We start from the raw sequence: 23,816 nt of genomic DNA, 5'->3' as shown, positions 1-23,816 counted from the left end.
ATTTACATATTTTATCCCCTTTAATCCTAAAAGGGTGAGAAAACAGAAGCACAGAGAAATCAGAAGTCTGTATGCAAGTTTGTAACATATTTGTAACAGTGCACCTGCTTATTACTATGGCATTATATGAACATTATTATGTCCAACTACAAGGAAGCAAACAGTTTCCTTGGGAGAAGCCTCAATAGAGGGTTAAAGCAAAGTAATAATTTTAATGCTTTTAACTCTTTCCATTTTTGAGGAATAAAACAAATTTCAATCCAATGTTTTATAAACAAAAATAATCTAATTGGTTTTACCAAACAGCTTGAAAATCCTGTCTAGATATATTCTCCATTTTATTTATCTTAAGTATATGCCTTTTTGTTTGCTCTTTAAAATTTCCCCAGGAGAAAATTCTGGCTTAATTACAATATTTATAATAAGCTAAGCCTCCTAAGTGGCAACTGTATCCTTTTTCACCTCCCAGTTTGTGTAATCTTTACTTCTCCTCCCTGTAATTAAACTGATCTTGTTCCACTTTTCTCATTATTACTTCCTTCAACCTTTGTTCAGTCTTTTTATTTTTGGTTGTTCCTGACCATCTTTATTCTTCATTTATTGTCATTTTTGTCACAGCATTTATGCATTATGGTAATAACTTGACCTACACATGAGGGAAATACTTCTATTTCTTCAAGTAGATAGAGCCCAATTGATAATAATTAATTTCATTAATTGTCCTGCATAACACTCCTATTGCGGGTAGAGCAGCCTTCAAACAAACAAACAAAATGGACACAGGACATTGTTACCAAAGCAAAGGAGCTTACAATTCCTCTCAGAAAGGGAAGTAAGATAAGGGCCACAAAAAGCTATACAAAATATATGGTGAGACGTGTGATAGATACCATGAGAGAAATGCAAATGAAGTCTTATTGAAGTATAAAGTTTGGAGATAACACATTTGTTTGGGGGAAGGAATCAGACAAGGTTTTATCATGGTATTTAAGGTATTTTACAATTAACATGGTTTTTAGTATCATTTTACTAATGAGGAAACTGAAGCTTAAGTCAGTGTGACATGCTCAAGTCTTCTGATTCAAATCTTTCCCTCTTTGTCTTTAACAGTTATTCTGGGACTAGTTTTTTTTTTTAAATTTTTTTAAAATTTATTTAATTATTTTTCAAGTACAGTATTCTGTCTATTTGATAGATCTGATAACTTATATTGGATATGGGGTTAAAAGCAACAAACATACTCTTATGTGACCCTAAGGTTTTGAGTATGAGGTACTGGGAGTATGGTAGGCTAATTAAAAAGGCAAAGTGAGGAGGAGAAGGAGCTGGCTTGGGAAAAGGGGAGATTTGATATTTGTTTGAATCAGTGGTGTTTGAGGTGCATAGGAAGGAAAATGCCCAACAGACAGAAATGACCTGGAGAAAGGCCATATTTGAGGTAGAGACCATCATAGTTATTTGTCTCAAAATTATCATTGTAGCTGTGAGAATGGGTGAAATAACTAAGGGTAATGGATAGGGTTGAGGTTAGGACCTTGGGAAAGTCCTACTTTAAGGGAACAGAAGGAAAGAATCACATACACAGGCAGAGGATCTGCCACAGAGGGACGTGAACACTGACAGAGTGACTGAAGCAAATTCAGAAAAAGGGTGGTCAACAGTCTCAAATGTCAAAAAGGCCAAGGAAGATGATGTTTGACAATAGAGCATGACCATCAAGAAAGCACTGGTGACATCTGAGAGATCATTTTTGGCATACTTGTGAAGACAGAATCTAGATGCAAAAAGTTAATAGATGTATAGGTCAAGAAGTGGAGGAAATAAGTGATGAGTACTCTTGAATTGTTTTAAGATTTTATTTATTTAGTTTTAGAGCAAGAAGAAGAGGAGAGAGGGAAAGAAACATCCATGTGTGGTTGCCTGTTGAGCACCTGCAAGTGGGGACCTGGCCCACAACCCAGGCATGTGCCCTGACTGGGAATCGAACCAGTGTCCCTTTGGGTTGCAGGCTGGTGTTCAATTCACTGAGCCACACCAGCCAGAGCCTCTTTTACAAAAAAGATATTGGTCAAAGGAAGAAGAGATGGGACAGTAGCTAAAGAAAAAAACAAAAGTTTGGACATCTGAGACATTCGCATAAAGAGAAAAAATAGTAGTTAGGAAGACTAAAGATGTATCAGAGAGTGGAGACAACTGGGATAAGATTTTGGAAGAGACATGAGAGAGAAGAATTCCAGGTACAGATAGAGGAGTGACTTTGAGGAAAATAAAGAGGACTATGTCTTTCACTGTAATGAGATGGAAGGAGCAGAAACTAAAGTGAGATTTTTGAGGTGGGGAGGGAAATGAAGTAACCACCTTGGATAAATTATCTTGGTTTCCTCAAAAAGTAGAAGGGCAATGAGGGAACATGAGCATAGAGCATTGAGAAAAATTAAAATAATTTGTAACCATAGTTATAGAGAATTTGATGAATACAAATATGACAGTCAGGGTTGGAAGGGCCTCTTAACTTTGGACAACTTGAATCTGTACTGAATCTATCTTTTTTTTTTCTCCAGCAAGGTTTCATGTCCTGGGAACAGTAAAGTAGATGTTAGGGATTATGGACTTTGTTAGATGTGAGAACTATTGCCAGAGGTCCTAAAAGTAACAATTATAATTATAAGATCAGCCATCTTTGAATACACCTGTTAATTTTTAGGGTGGATCTGGCAGCAATTCAAATGCACAGGCAGAAGAAAAATAAGCTGCCAAAATAGTTAAAGTGTTCAGTAGCTCATTTGTGAGAAATCTAAGACTTGAGATTGAATTTATTTTGATAACCTGTTTTACTTAGAATGATTTGTTCATAGTATTCAGTTTTACCTTCTTATAGATTTGGGGAAAATAATAGCCCTCTAAATTTTAAAGTATTGTTTCAATAAGTTATTTAAAATAAGAAGCCCAACACTCATTTCAGAGAGAATCAATACCTAACACATTTTTCTTCTTAAAAAAGTAACATTAATTCAGTGTTTATAGTAAACTTTAGTTCACAGAGAAGAAAATTTCATTGTTTTTGCTAAATTTCTTCTTTCCCTCTTAGAAGAAGCTGTATCCTTGAGATGAAGGTTCAGCTATTCCCTTTTCACCCAATCATCTGTTCGTTTGCTATGTGGTATTCAAATTGATATAAACTCTACTTTTGTATATTTTTAATCTCTTAAACATGTTACATGATTGAAAATGAATATCAAAGAGGCTTTTTCAAGAACAAATACAAAATAGCTTCTAGGGGAATTTATCTAAATACATTCTTTTTTACATTTAATAATTCATCAGCTAGTCAAATTTAATCACTTACATACTTTTACCAAAGTATCCCAGGGACATTTAGTTAAAGCACCCTTTGTTGAAATGTTAATATAAGAAGTACGTAGCTTTGGGTTCAAGAGCGTCTTGTGTCTCAATAACCAGTGTTTTAGTTCTGTTCTTCTATTTTGCAATAACAGACTCCAAAATTGCTAGAATGTTTTGTTGATTTTGAAATGGTCCTAAATACATCAACTGGTAACATGCTTGGCCGATCTTTTTGTAAACCTTTGTCCTGCATACAAAAATAGATGAATGCAAATGTCGTTTTGTGACAAAACAACCCCCACTCCCCCTGTACAAGTTAAAGACTCAAATGAAAATCAAAAGAAGGGAAAGCAGCGTAATATAGTATACAGTACATTTATTTCAGACTCCCGGTCTGATTCCTATTAGCTCTTCCCTGCTTTTTTTTCAGATTGTGGACATTTCACCAGCCTTTATTTCATTAGCTGACATGTTCTAACATAATGCTACATCAATTTAGTTGATTATATGGAGATACAGTGGCCATTAAAACATCTACTCTGTTCTCAGTGTTCAAAGTATATGTTACACTGGGAGCCTTAGCTTTGATTATAATCACAAGCAAGAAGCATACTCTTCAAAAGTACCCAACCTGAGTTCCAGGAAAAAAATATTTAATATAGTTCTCCCTACTTTATTGCTCAATGGTGCTGACTTACGTTTATTTTGCATTCCTCTGATAATACTTTTGCATAGAGAGAAACCTGCCAGCAAACCCAATTTAAATGAGGTCAACCTCGTGCTTGTGTACCTCAGAGAAAACTCATTATATTTTGCCTTAGGAATAAAAACAAATTATCTCTTCTGCCCCCTTCTTATTTTCCCCAACCACTGTGTTAGGCCTGCTTAAATGTAATAGGAGAGATCCAGTTTACTCTGTTTGGAAAATAGCCTATCTTCATTTTACTATTTCCTTATGTCTCCCAGACTGTAATGGGATATCATGCCAATCCTCTGCTAAAGTCTGACACTACCATAGAGTTTATTAGAGACCAAATATTTGCTCAAGTTAATGTTTCCCTGAAAAGGTACCGTTCAAAGAACAACACCATCTTTACTGTCTTTATAGGAACCACTGTCTCCATTCCTAAGAGGAAGCCATTTCTTCCCAGGAAACAATGTTATTTATGAAAAAACAATAAGAAAAGTAGAGAAGCTAAATATGGATCAGGTATGTAAAATTTGTTTTAAGGCTTATTTCATAAGTGTACACTTTTGAATTATGAGTGTTTTAGTGGAGCTAAAATGGCATTTAAATGTCGAGTGGTAGGCAAGACCAGTATGAGTTTTAATAGTTACCTGTTATGTCTACAGCCCTTCATATCACCATTAACACTTTCATATCCATTTCCACACATTATACTGATTGGGAAACTGAGGTAAGGGTATATCAACTGACATGGAAAATCAACAGTAGAATCCAAACTTGTATAGATATCCGATGCTTTGTATGTTTCTTTTAAACTGGTCTTACAAAATAATAATTTAAAATATTACTATTTTATCTTAAATTCATTTACTATAAAATAAAATATCCAATGATGATATATGAACAGACATGTAAAATACTGTATACAGTAAAAGGTCTAGGTAAGTAAAACTTCAAGTCACATTTAAAAAATTCCATGACAAGCCCTGGCTGGTGTAGCTCAGTGGATTAAGTACGGGCCTGTGAACCAGAGGATTGCAGTTCGATTCCCAGTCAGGGCACATGCCTGGGTTGCAGGCCATTTCCTGGCAGGGGACACACAATACATTGTGTGTCTCTGGCAGAGGCAACCATACATTGATATTTCTCTCCCTCTCTCCTTCCCTTCCCCTCTAAAGATAAATAAATAAAAAATCTTTAAAAAATAAATTTAAAAAAATAAAAAAATTCCATGACATCTAGAGGCCCAGTCCTTCAAAACAAGGATGTTACTGCAACCAGCAAAAGTTTCCACATGATCCACTTAGTGGATTCAAGCATGTGCACCCTGACAAAGTCTAGGAATTATCTCTTGGACAGTTTTGAACTAGAGAGTGTATTCATTTCTTAGGGTTGCTGTTATGAACTGCCACTAGTGTGGCGTAAAACACCAGAAATTTATTGAGTCACAGTTCTGAAGGTTAGAATTATGGAATCACAGTGTTGGCAGGGCTGTGCTCCCTTTAAAACCTTTAGGAAAGAAACTCTTCCATACCTATCTTCTAGTTTCTGGTTTCCTTAATCGTTCCTTTACTTGTAGATGCACAACTTTAATTCTCCACTTTAAATGTCATCTTTGCTGTGTGTCTTCACATTGTTTCCTTTCATACATCTCTGCCTCTGTGTCTAAATTTTCCCCTTTTATGAGGCACTTGTCCCATTGGATTAGGCTCCATCTTAGTGACTTCATTTTAACTTGATTATACCTGTTTCTGAATAAGGTCACATTCTGAGGAACTGCAGGTTAGGACTTTAGCATATCTTTCTGTGGGAGCAGGGGGCACAATTCAACCCCAAATAGGCAGTTAAATAATACTGAATGAATTTTGATCAAAGTCATTTTTCATATACAAATGAAACATTAAAATAATACTAAATGTTTCCTTTTAATTTTCTTGTCATGAAAATGTGTTATTTTTGTGAAATTTATGAGCAGTTGTTACCAGATTTATAGGAACTAATGCATTTACTTATATGATGCCCAATAAAAATTAAATAGAATAAACTCTTAGAATCTTAAGCATCCAGATCCTTAAGATTCTGGGCTGCTTGGAAAGCTGGATAGAGTCTGAAGAACACAGTACACAGATCTTCCAGACGAGCAGCAAAATATTTCTTTTCTGTAAAGATTTTATTTGTTTATTTTTAAAAAGAGAGGAAGGTAGAAAGAAAGAAAGAAAGAAAGAGAAACATCAATGTATGGGAGAAACATCAATGGGCTGCCTCTTGGCCCCCAGCCCAGGCATGTGCCCTGGCTGGGGATCAAATCAGCAATCCTTTGGTTTGCAGACCAACACTCAATACACTGAGCTACACCAGCCAGGGTTTTTTCTGACCATTTTGATACCAAATACAAAAATTGCATCAAATATATTAGTTCTTCAAGGGGTACTTTCCTCAAGCTATTGAATTATAACATTTTTCCTTTATCCAACTGGACTGCCAAAACAATGAGTTTGGCACATTTTAAACCATAAAGAATGTTTGAGGCACATTATTTCATGCTCCTTCTAACTTCTTGTTTCAAAGAGAATAAACACCTTTTCTAAATTTTGGTCCCTAGAGGAAAATATTGAATATCTTGTACATTATTGTTGTTTTGCATTTGGAACAATTAAAGAAGAAGCCCATTAAGAGTACATTGCTGCTACTTACTATTAAGTTAAATGTTTACATTTTTATTTCTACTTTTCTTATGAATGACTTAAATGGACTGCCATGGAGATTGCCCAGGATAAAAGGAGCCATATGTATAGAACAAACTACAACTGCTTTGATGTAGTTGACTTTTCTCATTGATAGAAATACAGTAGGATGTACTATGTAGCTGTTAAAATAGAAATTGTTACCTTTTGTGACAACATGGATGAACCTGGAGGTTATTAGGCTATGTGACATGAGCCACACAGAGAAAGACACATATTATTTGATCTTACTCATATGTGGAATTTAATGAACAGAATAAACTGAGGAAGAAAATAGAAACTGAGACACAGACACACAGAACAGAATGACAGCTGTCAGAGGGAATGGGGACTGGATGAAAGAAGGTGAAAGGATAACCCAAAGAACATATACGCATGACCCACAGACACAGATAGTAGTATGGGGACAGCCAGAGGGAAGCAGGGTAGGCTGAGTGGAGGTGGGCAGAAGTGAGGGTGGGGTGGGGAGATGTAGTCATCCATCAAAGTGTCAATAATATATATAAAGGAAAATATTAGAAAAAGAAATACAGTAGGATGAGCTAGATAAAGCCAGAATCTGGATAACCTGTTTAATGTGACATGAGACTAATTCAAATAGGACTAGCTCTTAGAAGATGAGACCTGTCCAAAAAGGAGGTCTTTGTCTGGGAAAGCTGGTAAAGTGGTATCAGTTGCAAGATATTAGCCCATTCATATGAATTGTACTGTGTGTATTTTCTCTATCAAAGTATGATACCTCAGAAGTGTTTGATCTCTTGTATATTAAAAATTCAGTTTTCAGTATACTTCAAAAGTATGAGTAACATATGAATATTTTGCTTTGGAACAACAATTTTAGTAGTCAGGTGTGACAATTGAAAACTGAAAACCTGCTGAGACTTCAGTGGTACCAATGAGGCCAAATAGGCTTGGGGAAATCACAAATCAGCCCAGATGGACATCCTGTTGCCATTCTATTCAAGAGGCAACTGATAGTAAAAGAAGATGAATGAGAAATGGGTTTTGTTTTCTTTGTTGTCTTATATTGATAAGTCCTTTTTTAAAAATTTTTATTTTATTTAACTCTTGTTCAAGTATAGTTTTCTGTCTTATAAGTCCTTTCAAAGCATTTTCTAACTTGTGCTTTTTAAGAAACTTATTATTTTAGGAAAATTTTATTTCAGTAGTATACAAGCTCCCCACTGACTAAAAGTTTTCTCAGTCACTAAGACTTTATCCTAATCCATTCTATGAAGGTAGTTTGTAACCTAAAAAAACAGATAATACATTTACCCACCAAATTTGTGTAAAACTTCCAGATTAATATTCAGTTGGACTTCTAAACTGTAGACATCTTAGTGCTAGCATATTTGTCAAGTTATATTTGAATAGAACCTAGAGAAAATGATTCAGTGAACTGATTCTATGACCTTTACTATCTAAATGTCTACCAAGGCAGTTTATATTTGTAAAATGTGTTTCTATATATATTTTTCTTTCTTTCAAATATTTTTGTATACATGAAAAGATAATTTATACACATGGTTACAAATCTCAAAGCATAAAATGTATAAAAAGCTACAAAAAGTATAAAAAGAATAAAAATGTACAGTTAAAAAATAGTCTCTCTATCCCAATCCTTCTGTCCCTCAGTTACACTCCACAGAGGCCGTCACTCTCAAAGTTGTCCAGCTCTATGTAGTAAAGCTGTCATATATGTATTTGTAAGTTTGTGTGTGTACATTTTTTAAAAAATATTATACAGAAGGAGCACACTACATTCATTCTTATGCATCTCACTTTTTCCATGTAACACAGTTTGAAGTTGTTCCTTATAACAAATGGAAGATTGAAGTGCTTTCCTTTATGAATACAGGTCAGCTTTCCACAGTCAAAGGAAATCAAGCATTGAATTTCTACCTTTACAGTTAATTGTATGTGCATGAGTGTAACACCATGATTCAAGAGAGATTTTTTTCTTTGAAAACTTTCTGAAAGTTCCCAAACTGTAACAACCAGATATCTTTTCTTATTCTGTGCTCTGTACATATGAGGAAAAAAGCCTGCCACAACAAATGAACAAGCAAATAGCAAACATTTAGTTTTTAAAAAGTTTCAGAATATTTTAAGCACAGTGCAAATTCATCGTAATCTTCTGAAAGGACTGTGATCTAGAAATCATGAGTTCCAGTTCCAATTTTGCCCCCAATTAGTTGTGTCATTTTAAGATAATCATCCAGTAGTTCATTTACTGCTCATAGCAACCCAATGAGACACATACTATTTCTTTTAAAAATGAGAAAGCTGAAGTTTATGGACTTCAGTTTATCTTTATGGAGATTGCATATGTATTTCCCAAGATCACACAGTAAATTACAAAGTCAAATTTAAAGTCTATAGTTTCTGGATATGAAGATTCTGTCACTGTTTTTGAATATTTTTTCTTAATGCTTGATTTCCATAAGCATAAGAACTTTGCTCACCCCTACTTTGATTCCTGATATTCAAAATCATATATTATATTATTTTCTAATTTTATACCCATGTACAGCTTCAGTACTTTAGTATTATAGTATTATTATATAATTAGATGCTGAAGAAAGATGATTTAATAGTAATATTCATTATACTTTTAGCAATAACTGTAAGCAAAGTATTAATTTAATCAGAACATGTAAATTCCTGGCCAATTTAGTTAAGTATTTGGCTGGTCACATCCACCTGATCAAATACAAATAAAATTCAATAGAATTTCCCCCCAATGGAATAATTTTAAAATGATCAAAATAAACAAACAGAATAGAAACAGGCCCATAGATACAGAGAACAGACTTACAACAATCAGGGTGGGGGTTGGGGAGCTGGGTGAAGTTATTAATAAATAAAAACAAAACTCACAGACACAGACAACAGTATGGTTATTACCAGAGGAAAATGGGGGTGGAGGAGGTAGAACAGGGTAAAGGGAAATAAATGATGATGGGAGGAGACTTGACTTTGGGTGGTCAACACACAATACAATATGCAGATGGGTTATAGAGTTGTACTCTTTAAACCTGTATAATTTTATTAACCAAGGTCACCTAATAAAATCAATTAAAATGTTTATTTTTTATTGTTCAAGTACAGTTGTGTTCATTTTTACCCCACATGTCCCCTCACCCCACCCACACCCACACCCACCTCCCACCCTTGAACCTACCCCGCCCATCTGGCTTTACCCATGAGTCCTTTATACATGTTCCTTGATGACCCTTCTTTTTCTTTCCCTATTATCCCCCACCACCCTCTCCTCTGGTTACTGTCAGTTTGTTCTTTACTTCAATAAAAATTTTAAATAAATAAAAGAAAATAAAAAGAAATCATTATATATCACTTAGTAATGCTACAAACCCTAAGGCTTGAATTATCTTCTGAAAGAATACATTCAGATTTTAAGAATAGTTTCAGCTGGGTTATTCTTGATCAGTAATTTTTCTTCTCTGCAGCTCTTTTCTCATGTGTATGTGTTTCAGGAATGCTGTCCTCAAGTTCAGTGTCATCATCACATTGTCCAACAGCCACAGATCATCCACTCTCCACACTGTCAACAGTCCCATTCTAGCCAGCAAATGCAAACCATCACAGCAAGTGATGCAATATGTACAAGCAGTGGAAATGAACTGTGCCATGGTGAATCGAGCCATATACATGAACAGGTAAGGTCAATCTGCTGATACTTTATAAAATTGAATGAGCACTCTTAAACCCTTCTCACTCCCTTGTACAAGTACCCATATTAAATTTTCATAAAAACCTTGAATAGTTATACCACTGCTATTTGTATTTCATTATGGCATTTAAAAAATACACTTCCCTTTCCTCTCAGAAAACAAAATAATTCAGGTCTATTAGTACATTAAATCTATGAAGGAAGTCATGAATTGATTAATAAAATACCTAATTTCTAGCTGATCCTCAGTTTTAAATTGAGTCTAGTGGTTGTAAACATTAAATATTTAAAAAGCATTCAGCATTTTCATAAGGTATGGTACTTAAAAGAACAACAAACTGCAAATGATATTGAAGATGATTGTAATAGCCACATTTCATAGGTTGGTAATTACTTCCTAGATGACTTCTTTGAAAATACGGTATACTAAGTCAACTTAGAATATGCCTACATTATTGTATATTACATTCATAAAATATAGAAACTAAAATTTAGTTGCTAAGGAGTGATCTCTTGGGATACAATTGTCAGTGACTAATTAATGTTCTGAGGACTTTGGAACCTTGTGTAAACATCTGTTATACAAGTGTTAAAGAAAAAAAAGATTTTCTTGCATCTTCGTAAGACTAACAGTTATACCTGGAATGATGGGGAATCAACATCATTTGGTTTTTGCAGTAACAATAACTTGCTCATATTGACCCTTTCATAGGCAACTTTTAGTAAAAGACAAAGGAAAAGAATAAGGAAAAATAAATAAATAAAGGAGCCTGTCCACATACAAATTTGGTGTTTTATATTAACTATATATGAGATTAGTTGTGAGCACTTTGATTTTGAAATATGCACTTTAGCCATATTGGTCTAAAAGAGCCAGAAATAATTTAAAAATCCACATTTTTCTAATTTAGAAAGGCCTATAATGATCTTTTCTCTGAATATCATGTATGGAAATACTGACCTTTAGAATTACTGTGAGACATGGTCCAGGTGGTATTGAATTCTTATATTAAATGAATTAATAATAATCATTATAAACGATCTTATTAGGTTAATTCATTTGGAATTGTCATTTTGGGGGTCAAAGTTGGTCAAACAGCAAGCGTATCATACAGTTCAATCTAATTAATAATTTGCTTTGCTTCAGTTTCCTCATATTCATCATCCATTTCTTACACGTTATTCTAAGAATAAATTATATATTGTATGTTAAGTGCTTACCATAGTTGAGTGCCAATGGTAAACACTTAACAAATGGTAATCATTAGTTTTTAGTAGTAGTTACTATTTAGAAACATTAAAGCTTCACGCCAGGTATTACAAAAATGCAGAAGTAGGTAAAAAACATTGTCACATTTCTTACAGGTTTTTACTGTCTAATGGGAAAGTGGCAAACACATAAAACATAATACAAAGCATAGTATTGTCTGTCATAAAAGAGGAACAAGCAATGTGCTTTGGCAACAGAAGAAATTAATTTCAGCTGGGAGGTCAAGAAAAGCTTTGTTGAGGAGGCAGGAATTGAACTGGACTTTGAAGAGTGAGCAGATTTTTCTATGTGGTATTATGGTGTGGCATGGAGCTGACATCCAAAGAGGGAATTACACAAAAAAGGTTGTAGGTTTGGGAATTTACATTTTGGGTTTCAGGAATATGTTTTCAGTTAGTGGTTTGCTTTGTGTGGAAAGGAAGGCATAGACTGAGAAGTAGTAGATTATGAGATCCAAATGTTAAGCTTAAAATTTTGAACTTTATTTAGTAGGCAATGGAGAGTGAGTGAAGGTTATTGAGTAGGAAAATACTGATTCGTGTGTTTCAGGCGATTAATCCTAGCAGTTTTGTGCTAGATAAGAATATTGATTAATTTTCTCCTCACAGTAATCAGATGAAGAAGGTGTCATTGTTATTGTTCACGCCCTTATCTTAATGTTCAGATAAGGCAATGAAAGTTTAGAGAGGTTAAGCTACTTGCAAAGGCATGTACAGCTAGCTCATGGTGAAGCCAAAGGTAGGTGTACATAGGTAGATTGACTTCAGAGCTGATTTAGAGTTCCCTCTTGAGGTTGAATCAGTAATGTGGATATGTACCATAGTTTTTGGATCCATTCATTTACTGATGGGCAGTTAGGTTGCTTCCAAATCTTGGCTATTGTAAATTGTGCTGCTATGAACATTGGGGTGCATATTTTCTTTGGGATTGGTGTTTTAGTGTTCTTAGGATACAATCCCAGCAGTGAAATTGCTAGGTCAAAAGGCAGGTCCAATTTTAGTTTTCTGAGAAAATTCCATACTGTTTTCCATAGTGGTTGTGCCAGTCTGCAATCCCACCAACAGTGGTACATATACACAATGGAATTCTATGCAGCAGAAATAAAAAAGGAGCTCCTACCTTTTGCAACATCATGGATGGAACTGGAAAGCATTATGCTGAGTGACATAAGCCAGGTGTTGAAGGAAAAATACCATATTATCTCACCTTTAACAGGAAGCTAAACAACAAAACAAACAAGCAAGCAAAATATAACCACAGACACTGAAATAGAGAACGGGCTGACAGTTACCAGAGGGGAGAGGGGAGGGAATTTCAGGGGAAATAGGGGAGGAATTTAGAGGAACAAATATAAAGGATACATGGACAACAACTAAGAAGGGTGGAAATGGGAGGGAGTGGGGAGCACAGGGGTGGGATGGGATGGGAGTAATAGACAGAAAACTGTACTTGAAAAATAACTAAATACATTTTTTAAAAAAGTAATGTGGAGCGTCCTTGATCAATAGTGTAAATATAAATAGAGCACCAGTTTAAGAGTCTGCCAGCAGGAAAATATTGGTGATATTACAAACAGTGGACTAGCTTCAGTGTAGGAAGACCTGGGTTCCACTTCCAGTTCTGTCCCTTTCAAGCTGTGTGTTCATAATAAATACTAAATTTCTCAGAAACATCCTCGTCCATAAATTTTTTGCTGTCATGTCTACTTCACATTTATGATGTAAACATATTTCAATGAAAATGTATGTTGAAAATGCTTCATTAACTATAGAGATCACCACATGGAAAATGCCATAGAGAAGGATTTACAGAGAGAATATTATTATTAGAAGCTATTTCAGAAGTCTAAATGTAAACCTTAAACTAGAATAATCACAGTAGGAAAGGAGTGAGGGACAATTACCAGAGATAAGAATAATACCATAGGGTTAACAATCTTGTCCAGTGACAATGGTGATGCTATAATCTTTCATTAGGTCAGTACAACTAATAATATATTTTGACCAGACCAGATATTGTATATTCTGAAAATGGGTAGAGTTGCATAACTAATATATTACTTTCTACCTTTTTTTATGCTTAAGTTTGAGATCTGTTAAATGCTAGGGGATTTTGTATAGATATTTTTCTAGTTTGTCTAGAAATTTTCTAGAGAGAATTTATGAGGGTAATGATGAAGTGCTGCTGAAAATAGTACGGTGCCTTGCCAAGTTTAGAGTTAGTAATTCCACATGTCTGAGTTATGTAGGATCTCTGTCAGAGTGGAGACAGAGTGACCTGGTTGTGCAGATCCCATGCACAAAGGATGACAGGGAGTAAATTCTCTCACCTATACTCCTTGGTGTTTATATGTTTCTTCCACACAGCACAAGAGTCTCTCTAAAGAGTAATAGAGCCCTGGCTGGTGTAGCTCAGTGGATTGAGCGCGGGCCTGCGAACCACACGATCGCGGTTCGATTCCCAGTCAGGGCACATGCCTGGGTTGTGGGCCAGTTCCCAGCAGGGGACTCACAAGAGGCAACCATACAGGTGTTTCTCTCCTTCTCTCCTTCCTTTCCTCTCTAAAGATAAATAAATTAAATCTTAGAAAAAAAAAAGAGTAATAGAGCAGCCCTGGCTGGTGTGGCTCAGTGGATTGAGTGCTGGACTATGAACCAAAGGGGCACTGGTTTGATCCCCGGTCTAAGGCACATGCCTGGGTGTCACATCAGACACCCAATAGGGGGTGTATAAGAGGCAACTACACATTGGTATTTCTCTCCCTTTCTTTCTCCCTCCCTTCCTCTCTCTAAAAATAAATAAATACTATATTTTTAAAAAGTCATAGAGCAGAAGTAAGTTAGGCTCTTTTACAGCTAAAGATTGGCCCATTTTTAGTTTGTGTATAGAGTTAAATTGTAATTGGAGGTAGCATAATAAGGCAGCAAAAATTCAGCTGAGCTCATTTTACAAATTGTCATACAGGTGGTGTTTATAAGAAAGACAAATAATTATGTATATCGTATGTGCAACTCTTTTCCATTTGCCTTGCGGCTTCCAAAAAACCTTTTGGAGTCATGGGAAGATATAAAAAGAACAGTGCTGCTTACTTAGATAGTGTTATTGCTGAAGGAAAATTCTCCAACTTGCAATGCTCTTTCATTTGAAAATTCAATTTTTGTCAACACCAAGACAGCACAGAGCTCAGTATCAGGTGTTTCTGACAAGTATCCAGGAACCTTGCCACAAAGTCAGTTTAACATAAGTCCTTCATTAATGGTGGATTCTCTGGGCTGTTTAGCCCCATAAACTCAGCAGTTATGCCTGTTCCCTTCCTTATTAACATGTGGCTCATGTCTCTCTCCATACTTACTGCTTTCTTCACCCCCCATTACTGAAAATGCATGTCTTTTGAATAGACCTCTGCCCCCTGCTACTCCTTCCAAAAATGTAATTCATATCTGTTCTGGACCCATGTTTTCCCAACACCCCCTTTATCTGTTTCCCACTACCTCCTTCTCTGGTGCCCTTTTGAATTCTTGCTTTGTGGCAAACAAGAGTCGTTATTTATTAGCTCTTTAAAACTTAGTTTGAATTTTTAAAATTAAAATAATACATGCACAATACTTAAAGGTCACCTAATACAAAAAGGTATATAAGAAACAGCAGTTCCCTGCTCCAACTCTCTTCATGCACACCTGTTCCCAGAGGAAATAATTTTCAACTCTTTGCTTTTTCTTCTGGTATTTACATCAATATAGCTAAATAGTATGCACATACTTATGCTGCTATTTCTTGATTTACTGCTGTGGTATGTAATCTCTTGATAATTCCTGTACATAGAATTTAGTTCTATAAATCCCCATTTTTGGCTAAATCAGTATTCAGTGTTTATATTACTATTGCAATGAAAATATTAATTATTACTAAACCAATTTGCATACTATTTGGCTTCTTTTATTAGTATAACTATTTTTGCTGGAGTTGTTTTTTATTTGTTTAGTGTTCTATGTATTTATTGCTAATTCTTTTCTCAATGCAGTTTTATACAGTCAAGTATTCTGGTTTTTGTTTATCAACTCCTCTCTTTAAAACCCTGTAATCCATATACACAGCCCCTCTTGGCTTGTGTTACTACTATCTATTGACCTTCTAGTCACTCTCTCAATCCTTCCACAGTTCCATTGGTAGGCTTACAATCTTCTCCATTTCCCGTGGACCCCTGACCTGCAATTATCTATGAGAATTTCACTGCTCATGTCAGTGATATTTCCCATATTCTGTCCTCATGGTTCTTCATTACCCTAATTTTTTTCACTTCTACTATATCTGCCGGCTTCATAGACTTTGATACCAATCTTTTAAATATCTTTCTATAATTATTCCAATAGACAATTGTCCTTATGCCCCACATTAAATAAAACCATTATTTATTTGACAGTTTAACATTTTAAGAGAAGAAAATGTGATAAAGATACTTCTACCAACTTTATAATGTAGGTAGTAAATTACCTACATTTTACAGTTGAGGAGACTGTATTTCAGAGAGTTTAACAATAAACATAATCTACACCTAGGAAGCGGGAGCTGCAGTTTTGGCTCCAATTTTTACTCTTTTGTCACTGCATTGCTTTGCTATCTAGGTTTATTCGCAAAGAAAATTAAATTAGGTCTTATTTCAAGCACAGAACTGTTGTTATGGGCAAGTCTTCATTTTAGAATTGTGAGTGTTGTATAGTACATTCAATTCAGTGATAACATTTATTGAAAATCTATGTGCCAGATACTGTATAAACTTTTTTAACTAAAATATCTATGGATATTAAAAGTGAGAATTTTCAGAAGCTAAAATTCTGACATTTTTTCTTGCTAAGAAAGAAAAAATGTGCTACATTTTGTGCTACATTTCTTCTTGTAGAATAAATAGGGCACCATTTTTTTATCCTATTAGCCAAATGACATTGTACCTAAAATGCATTTAATTTCACAGGGATTAATGTCCACTAGATTAACTGTGGTTTCAATCAGTCTAACAGCTATTAAATGTCCCAAATCAAAGCAAAATAAAGGAAGCAGTAACCCTTCTGTCTAAACATGTTACCATGTCATTATGACCTTTGCAGTAAAATAATCTATACTTTGGGACCTTTTATTAATAGATGGTTTTGTTTTCATGTAGCAAAAAGTCACCACCCACTAAGGTTTCAACAGAGCAAACCTTGTCACTTAACATGTTCATGACCTTTTAGAGGGTTAGGCATTTATGTATAATCCATTTTACATAATGTGGCATTTTAAGCCCTTGATAATTTGCTAAGCAACCCTTCTAAACAGGTGAAAAAAGCACACACTTAAGCCAGTTACCTAGTGGAAATAAATTAATTATGCCAATGCCCTGTGCTATTGGGTTGTAACTATACCTTGCTCACAAACTATCACTACTCCTAAGCATCATTTCTCACCAATGTGTGCCATTAAGTTTGAGGGGATGGAGCAGGCAAGAAAATATAGGTTGCTCAGCCCAAATCGTAACTATTATGTGCTGACTATCCGCAGGGCTCTATAATCACTACTACTGAACTTTGTAAATATGCTTGGTCAAGAGTATCATCTTTGAATATCAAAGTTAATATAATGTTGATGCTAGGAAGAAAATGCCACCTTTGGAATCTCATAGACCACAAATAAGGAACAATACCCTAAACTGGAACCAGGACAAGAACTTCCAAGGCAGTAGTGGGGTGAGGCCCATGTTTTCCTCCTACAAACCAATTACATTCTACAAATGTTCTGAGAAATGATTACTAATTTACCTCTGCTTTCACACCTAAACATTGTTGTCTTGCCTTGGGTTTGTGGCAGCAATTCTAATCAAAGTTTTTTTTGTGGGTTTATTTTTAACTTCAGTCAGAGACAAGGTGTCAGACTGCTTGGTCATTATTATACTCAAATAGTGATCTAATAAAAGGTACTTGAAAGATTCTAAAGTATCTTTAACATATTTTTCCATTTTCTTTTTAAATATATTTTATTAATTATGCTATTACAGTTGTCCCATTTCCCCTCTTCATTCCCCTCCACCCTGCACACCCCCTCCCACCCAAACTCCCCCCCTTTAGTTCATGCCCATGTGTCATAAGTTCTTTAGCTTCTACATTTCCCACACTACTCTTGTCCTCCCCCTCTCTATTTTCTCCCCACTGTCTATGCTACTTATTCTCTGTACCTTTCCCCCCCTCTCCTCCCACTCCCCACTAACCCTCCATGTGATCTTCATTTCTCTGGTTCTGTTCCTGTTCTAGCTGTTTGCTTTTGTTTACATGTGGTTGTTAATAATTGTGAATTTGCTGTCATTTTACTATACATGTTTTTTATCTTCTTTTTCTTAGATAACTCCCTTTAATATTTCATATAATGAGGGCTTGGTGATGATGAACTCCTTTAACTTGACCTTATCTGAGAAGCACTTAATTTGCCTTCCATTCTAAATAAAAGCTTTGCTGGATAGAGAAATCTTGGATGTATGTCCTTGCATTTCATGATTTGGAATACTACTTTCCAGCCCCATCTTGCCTGCAAAGTCTGTTTTGAGAAATCAGCTGACAGTCTGATGGGAAGTCCTTTGTAGGTAACTGTCTCCTTATCTCTTGCTGCTTCTAGGATTCTCTTCTTCATTTTAATCTTGGGTAATGTAATTATGATGTGCCTTTGTGTGTTCCTCCTTGGGTCCAACTTCTTTGGGACTCTCTGAGCTTCCTGGACTTCCTGGAAGTCTATTTCCTATGCAAAATTGGGGAAGTTCTCTTTTTATTATTTGTTCAAATAACTTTTCCACTTGTTGCTGTTCCTCTTCCCCTTCTGGTACCCCTATAATTCAGATGCTGGAACATTTAAAGGTGTCCTGGAGGTTCCTAAGCCTCTCCTCATTTTTTTTTTGAATTTTTGTTTCTTCATATTTTTCTGTTTGGTCATTTTTTTCTTCCTTCTGGTCCACTCCCTTGATTTGAGTCCCAGTTTTCTTTCCATCACTATTGGTTTCCTGTGCATGTCCCTTTATTTCAGTTAGTTTTGCCTTCATTTGTTCCTCTATTTTGTGACCAAATTCAACCAATTCTGTGAGCATCCTGATTACCAGTGCTTTGAACTATGCATCTGACAGGTTGGTTATCTCTTTGTTGCTTAGTTGTATTTGCTCTGGAGCTTTGATATGTTCTTTCCTTTGGGCCATTGTTTTTTGCCTTGTTGTGCCTGTTACATATGAGGGGTGGAGCCTTAGGTGTTCACCAGGGCGGGGCAACCCATGTTGCTGGGTTGTGACCCTGTATGTCGGGGCAGGGTCCCAGAGGGAACAATGGTGCTTGTTCTACTCTCGGTTAGATTTCATTCCCTTCCACTGCTTCCCCCAAGCAAACTAGGCCTTTCTGGGCTGATTCCCATGTGGGTCGGCTTGTGTATGTTCTAGGACCCTGTGGGTCTCTCCAACAAACTCTCCTGTGAGGCTGGGAGTATCTCCCAGCACCTCAGTCCCCACAGGTGTTTTCATTTGGTGTTTTGAGGCTTTACTTCCCAGCATTGGGACCCTAGGTTGCGTGGCCTGTCTTGCTCCCCAGTTTAGCCTGGTTTATCTGCATGTGAATGTGGGACCACCTGGTCAGTCAACCACCTTGCGCACCAAACCAAGCTTCACAATTGCTGCCTCGCTGGGTCCACCTGCTGCCGTCTTGCACACCCAGGGTTTGTCAGTTACTGCCTTGCATGCCCAGTGCCACTGCTTTTTTGCCATGACCCCTCTCTGCCCAGCCACCCGATTCTGCCCCTCCTACTGGTTTGGATCAATGTGTCTATTTTAACTCCTTGGTATTTGGACTTCCAAACAGTTCAATTTTCTGTCACTTTTGGTTATTATTTTGTTTCTAAATTGTTGTTGTCCTTATTTTGGTTGTGCAAGGGGGCACAGTGTGTCTACCTATGCCTCCATCTTGGCCAGAAGTCTATTTTTTCCATTTTCATCCAAGGATACACCCACTGATTTTAGAGAGAGGGTAAAGAAGAGGGGAGAAAGTGAGAGAGAGAGAGAGAGACATTGATGTAACAGAGTAACATTGATTGATTGCCTCCTATATGCTCCCCGACTGGGGAACCAACTGGGCAACCTAGGCATGTGCCCTGACCAGGAATCAAACCCATGACTTGCAGTTTACAGGTCAGTGCTACAACCAACTGAGCCACACTAGTCAAGGCTCTTTAATATGAGAAACATCACATTTTTGGTTCTTCAAGGCAACAAGGGCATGCTATTGAGCCAACTCTAAAAGAGATCTTAAAGCACACCCTCAGAGAGTTAAAATAAAAGTAACAAGCTCTGAAGACCTCTGATTTAGTAAATGGAAAAATTGCTAATGGGAACATCGCAGTTTATGGTTAGTAAATTTCATGTTATTGTTGAGCATAGTCCTGTCAAAGACTTAACAATAGGTGAGAAGCTGACTTCTGCCTGTACTCTCTCCTCCGAACTTTTGAATCCACTGGATTTTGGGTTTTTTACTAAATGTTAGTTGAATGGTATTGTAAATTATAAGCTGTACAAAACAAAGAATGAATATATACACAAAGGAGTGAAATTTGGCTTCCTACTTTTCCATCTTGATATGTCTTCTGTCAAAATAACCAATTCTTCAATTCTAATGCTCTTACTTTTTCTCTGGTTGATTAAAATTTATTTTCTGAACTTCAGGCATACCTAGCATAGTTTCAAACTAAGAAAATCAAGCAACTAACCTCCAAAATAATACAGTTAGGAGTTATTCTAAAATAACTAAGAAAACAAACAAAAGAGGTCATCTGAGGAAACAATATGTGTAGAGGTTACAAGACAGCATTACTTCATTTAATCTTTACATAAAGTTTGTAGCTCAATGCCTGGAACATAGTAAAAGGTTAATAAGTATTAGTTATTATAATTTCTCAAAATAAAATCACTTACCTTTGGTAACTTTTAACACTTCTTTCTAGCTATGAAAACAGACACAATATTGATTTAATCATTCCTGTCCTGGACTCTGATTCTTTATTTGGGTACCTATATTTTCCACCAAAAAGAAATCACATGAGTAAAAAAAGTTTTAGTAATGGCATTAGGATTCATGTGGGTAAAGATGTACATAAATAGTCTACTAGTATGCAGTGCAATGACAAGAAAATATATGTACAAATATAAAAAATAAAGATTTCACAATAGTTTGAAACTACAAAAGGGCTTTGGCAAATGAATCAAACTGGAAGATAAAAAGAAACATAATTTACACACTGTTATGAAGGGATTATAATCAGCTATGAGAAAAAAACTGTGCAAGAACACTAAACTTATCAAATTAGTTGTTTGGAGATTCTAACAGGGAAGCCCAGTACTTGAATATCCTTGGCTAAATAAATGCCCTCTTCTAGTCAGGAAACTTCATAGAGAAGCAAGGCAGGAAAATTGCTGTAGCTACAGCAATGAGATAGCCTAAGCATCAATGGGGTGACATATACATGACAGCTAGATTTCCTTTCATCCAATTAAGTTTGATTTTTAAAAATTTTTCAATCTTAGTTTATTAATTTTAATACTATTTTGTATTTGTTTGAGGTATACGGCCTACCGGTTGGTTAGACAATCATCTAGTTTAAAAAGTGTACCCCCAATATTTCCAGTAGCCACCTGGCACCATAGTTATTACAATATTATTGACTATATACCCTATGCTATAATTTACATCCTTGTGACTACTCTGTGACTATTAATTTGGACTTCTTAATCTCTTCACCTTTGCATCCAGTTCCCCAACCCATCCCCTCTTGGTAACCACCAAACAAAATTGCAACAGTCCCATAAATACAGAAAGCAGGCTGGCAGTTAATGTTGATTTTTAAAATCATATTTGAAATCATGTGTTTATAACAGTCCCATTTTGGTGAATATATAGATATTCCATAAGGGACAAATTCATGAATAAAATATGAAAGCAAAGGTATTCATGATTATTATAAATAGATATTTGCTTAATTTGACCTTTGTTTCCTGAAAGGGGTCTGTCCCTGAAGATCTGATTGCCAACATCTAGAAATATAGGTAGAACTCAAATGTCAGTCTCCATCTCTACAAGGAGTTTAGTTTAGTTGCTATAATTAGATTTGTCTGCACTTAGAGAAATGGGTATGAAGGATTGTCACAATATTCTTTTTTTTTTTTTTTTTTTTGTATTTTTATAAATTTTTATTTTTTTTATTTTTTTTTTAAATATAATTTTTATTTAATTCTTGTTCAAGTACAGGTTTCTGTCTTATAATCCCAACCCTGCCCGCCCCCCACCCCATGCTCCCCGCCTCCCTCCCCTTTCCACCCCCCACCCTTAGTTATTGTCCATGTGTCTTTTATACTTGTTCATATGAGTCCATTCCCTTTTCCCCTATGATTCTCTCCCCTCTCCCCTCTGGACCCTGACAGCCTGTTCCATATTTGAGTGTCATTGGTTGTAGTTTGCTTGCTTGTTTGGTTTGTTTAGATTCCTGTTAATGGTGAGATCATATGATATTTGTCTTTCACCGCCTGGCTTATTTCGCTCAGCATAATGCTTTCCAATTCCATCCATGATGTTGCAAAGGGTAGTAGTTCCTTCTTCCTTTCTGCAGCATAGAATTCCATTGTGTAAATGTACCATAGTTTTTTGATCCAGTCATTTACCGATGGGCATCTAGGCTGCTTCCAACTCTTGGCTATCGTAAATTGTGCTGCTATGAACATCGGGGTGCATAGGTTCTTTTGGATTGGTGTTTCAGGGTTCTTAGGGTATACTCCCAAGAGTGGAATTGCTGGGTCAAAAGGTACTTTCATTTTTAGTTTTCTTAGAAAATTCCATACTGTTTTCCATAGTGGTTGTACCAGTCTGCAATCCCACCAACAGTGAACTAGAGTCCCCTTTTCCCCACAACCTCTCCAGCACTTGTTGTTTGTTTCTTTGTTTATGATAGCCAATCTGACTGGTGTTAAGTGGTATCTCATTGTGGTTTTAATTTGCATCTCTCTGATAGCTAGTGATATCGAGCATCTTTTCATGTGTCTCTGGATTCTCTGTATGTCCTCCTTGGAGAAATGTCTGTTCAAGTCCTCTGCCCATTTTTTAATCGGGTTGCTTGTCTTCTTTGAGTGGAGCCGAATGAGTTCTTTGTATATTTTGGATTGTCACAATATTCTTGAGGAAGTGTTGCCTAGGCTCTTTCTGGCTTTCTTAATCATTTTTGGTCAGCTGCTTTAAGAGAGAAATCTGTAAAAAACAAAACAAAAAACTATTTCCAAAATTAGTTGGTGTTTGAGGTCACTTCTAAATAGGTAGTTGACTTCTTCCAATTTTAACAAATACTTCATGAGCAACTATAGCATGTTGAATCAGTATTGTACTACATACTATGGGATATAACAAAAATTATCAGTCTGTACAGAAAGTATCCATCCATGCAAAATGAAAAATAGAGACATTTATTGAAGAAGATACAAAAACATTGTCCATAGGACAATGACACTTCAGTCCCCTTCAAGGTAGGCACCTTGGGACCTCACATAGATCTCCCAATTATCATCAGTTGCCCCATCATATTTTCCCAAATCTCATATTCAGTCTGAAATCTCTTCTCTTTCAAAGGTGATTTTAGTTTTGGGAAAAGCCAGAAGTTGCAGGGCACCAATCTGGGCTGTAGGGGGGCTGAGTCACCTGAGTGATTTGATGTTTCACCAAAAAACTCTGCATGAGACATGATGCGTGAGCAGGCGCATTGTCATGGTGAAGCTGCCAATCACCAGTTGCCCATAGCTGCAGCCATTTTCATCATATTACATCTCTCAAGTGACAAAGAACAGTGAAGTAGTACTCCTTATTGTTCTTCCTGGATGGGGAGCAGACTCATGATGGACAACACCTTCCCAATCAAAACACACAGTTAATGGTCTTGATTTTGCTGTGACTTTGCCACACACTCTTCAGCTGTGAACAGCCAGGTGACTTCAACTGGCACAACTAATCTTTCATGTCCAGATCATAGCTGTAGACCTACAATTCATCTCCA

The 23,816-nt window shown here is 36.1% G+C and overlaps 1 protein-coding gene across 2 annotated transcripts in view; it reads left to right on the top strand.

The window, feature by feature from the left end:
- POF1B (POF1B actin binding protein) overlaps positions 1-23,816 on the top strand; it is a 72,359-nt gene that overhangs the window by 18,570 nt on the left and 29,973 nt on the right. For both annotated transcript variants that reach the window (XM_037038340.1, XM_037038339.1), the window contains 2 exons: positions 4,451-4,552; positions 10,272-10,454. In XM_037038340.1, the coding sequence (XP_036894235.1) occupies positions 4,451-4,552; positions 10,272-10,454 (285 nt within the window). The remainder of the gene's footprint in view (positions 1-4,450; positions 4,553-10,271; positions 10,455-23,816) is intronic.

This window comes from Sturnira hondurensis, unplaced genomic scaffold (assembly GCF_014824575.4).
Source record: "Sturnira hondurensis isolate 20B ecotype Veracruz unplaced genomic scaffold, ASM1482457v3 Scaffold0024230, whole genome shotgun sequence".
NCBI classification, from domain to species: Eukaryota; Metazoa; Chordata; class Mammalia; order Chiroptera; family Phyllostomidae; genus Sturnira; species Sturnira hondurensis.
This window is presented reverse-complemented; position numbering and strand designations above follow the sequence as displayed.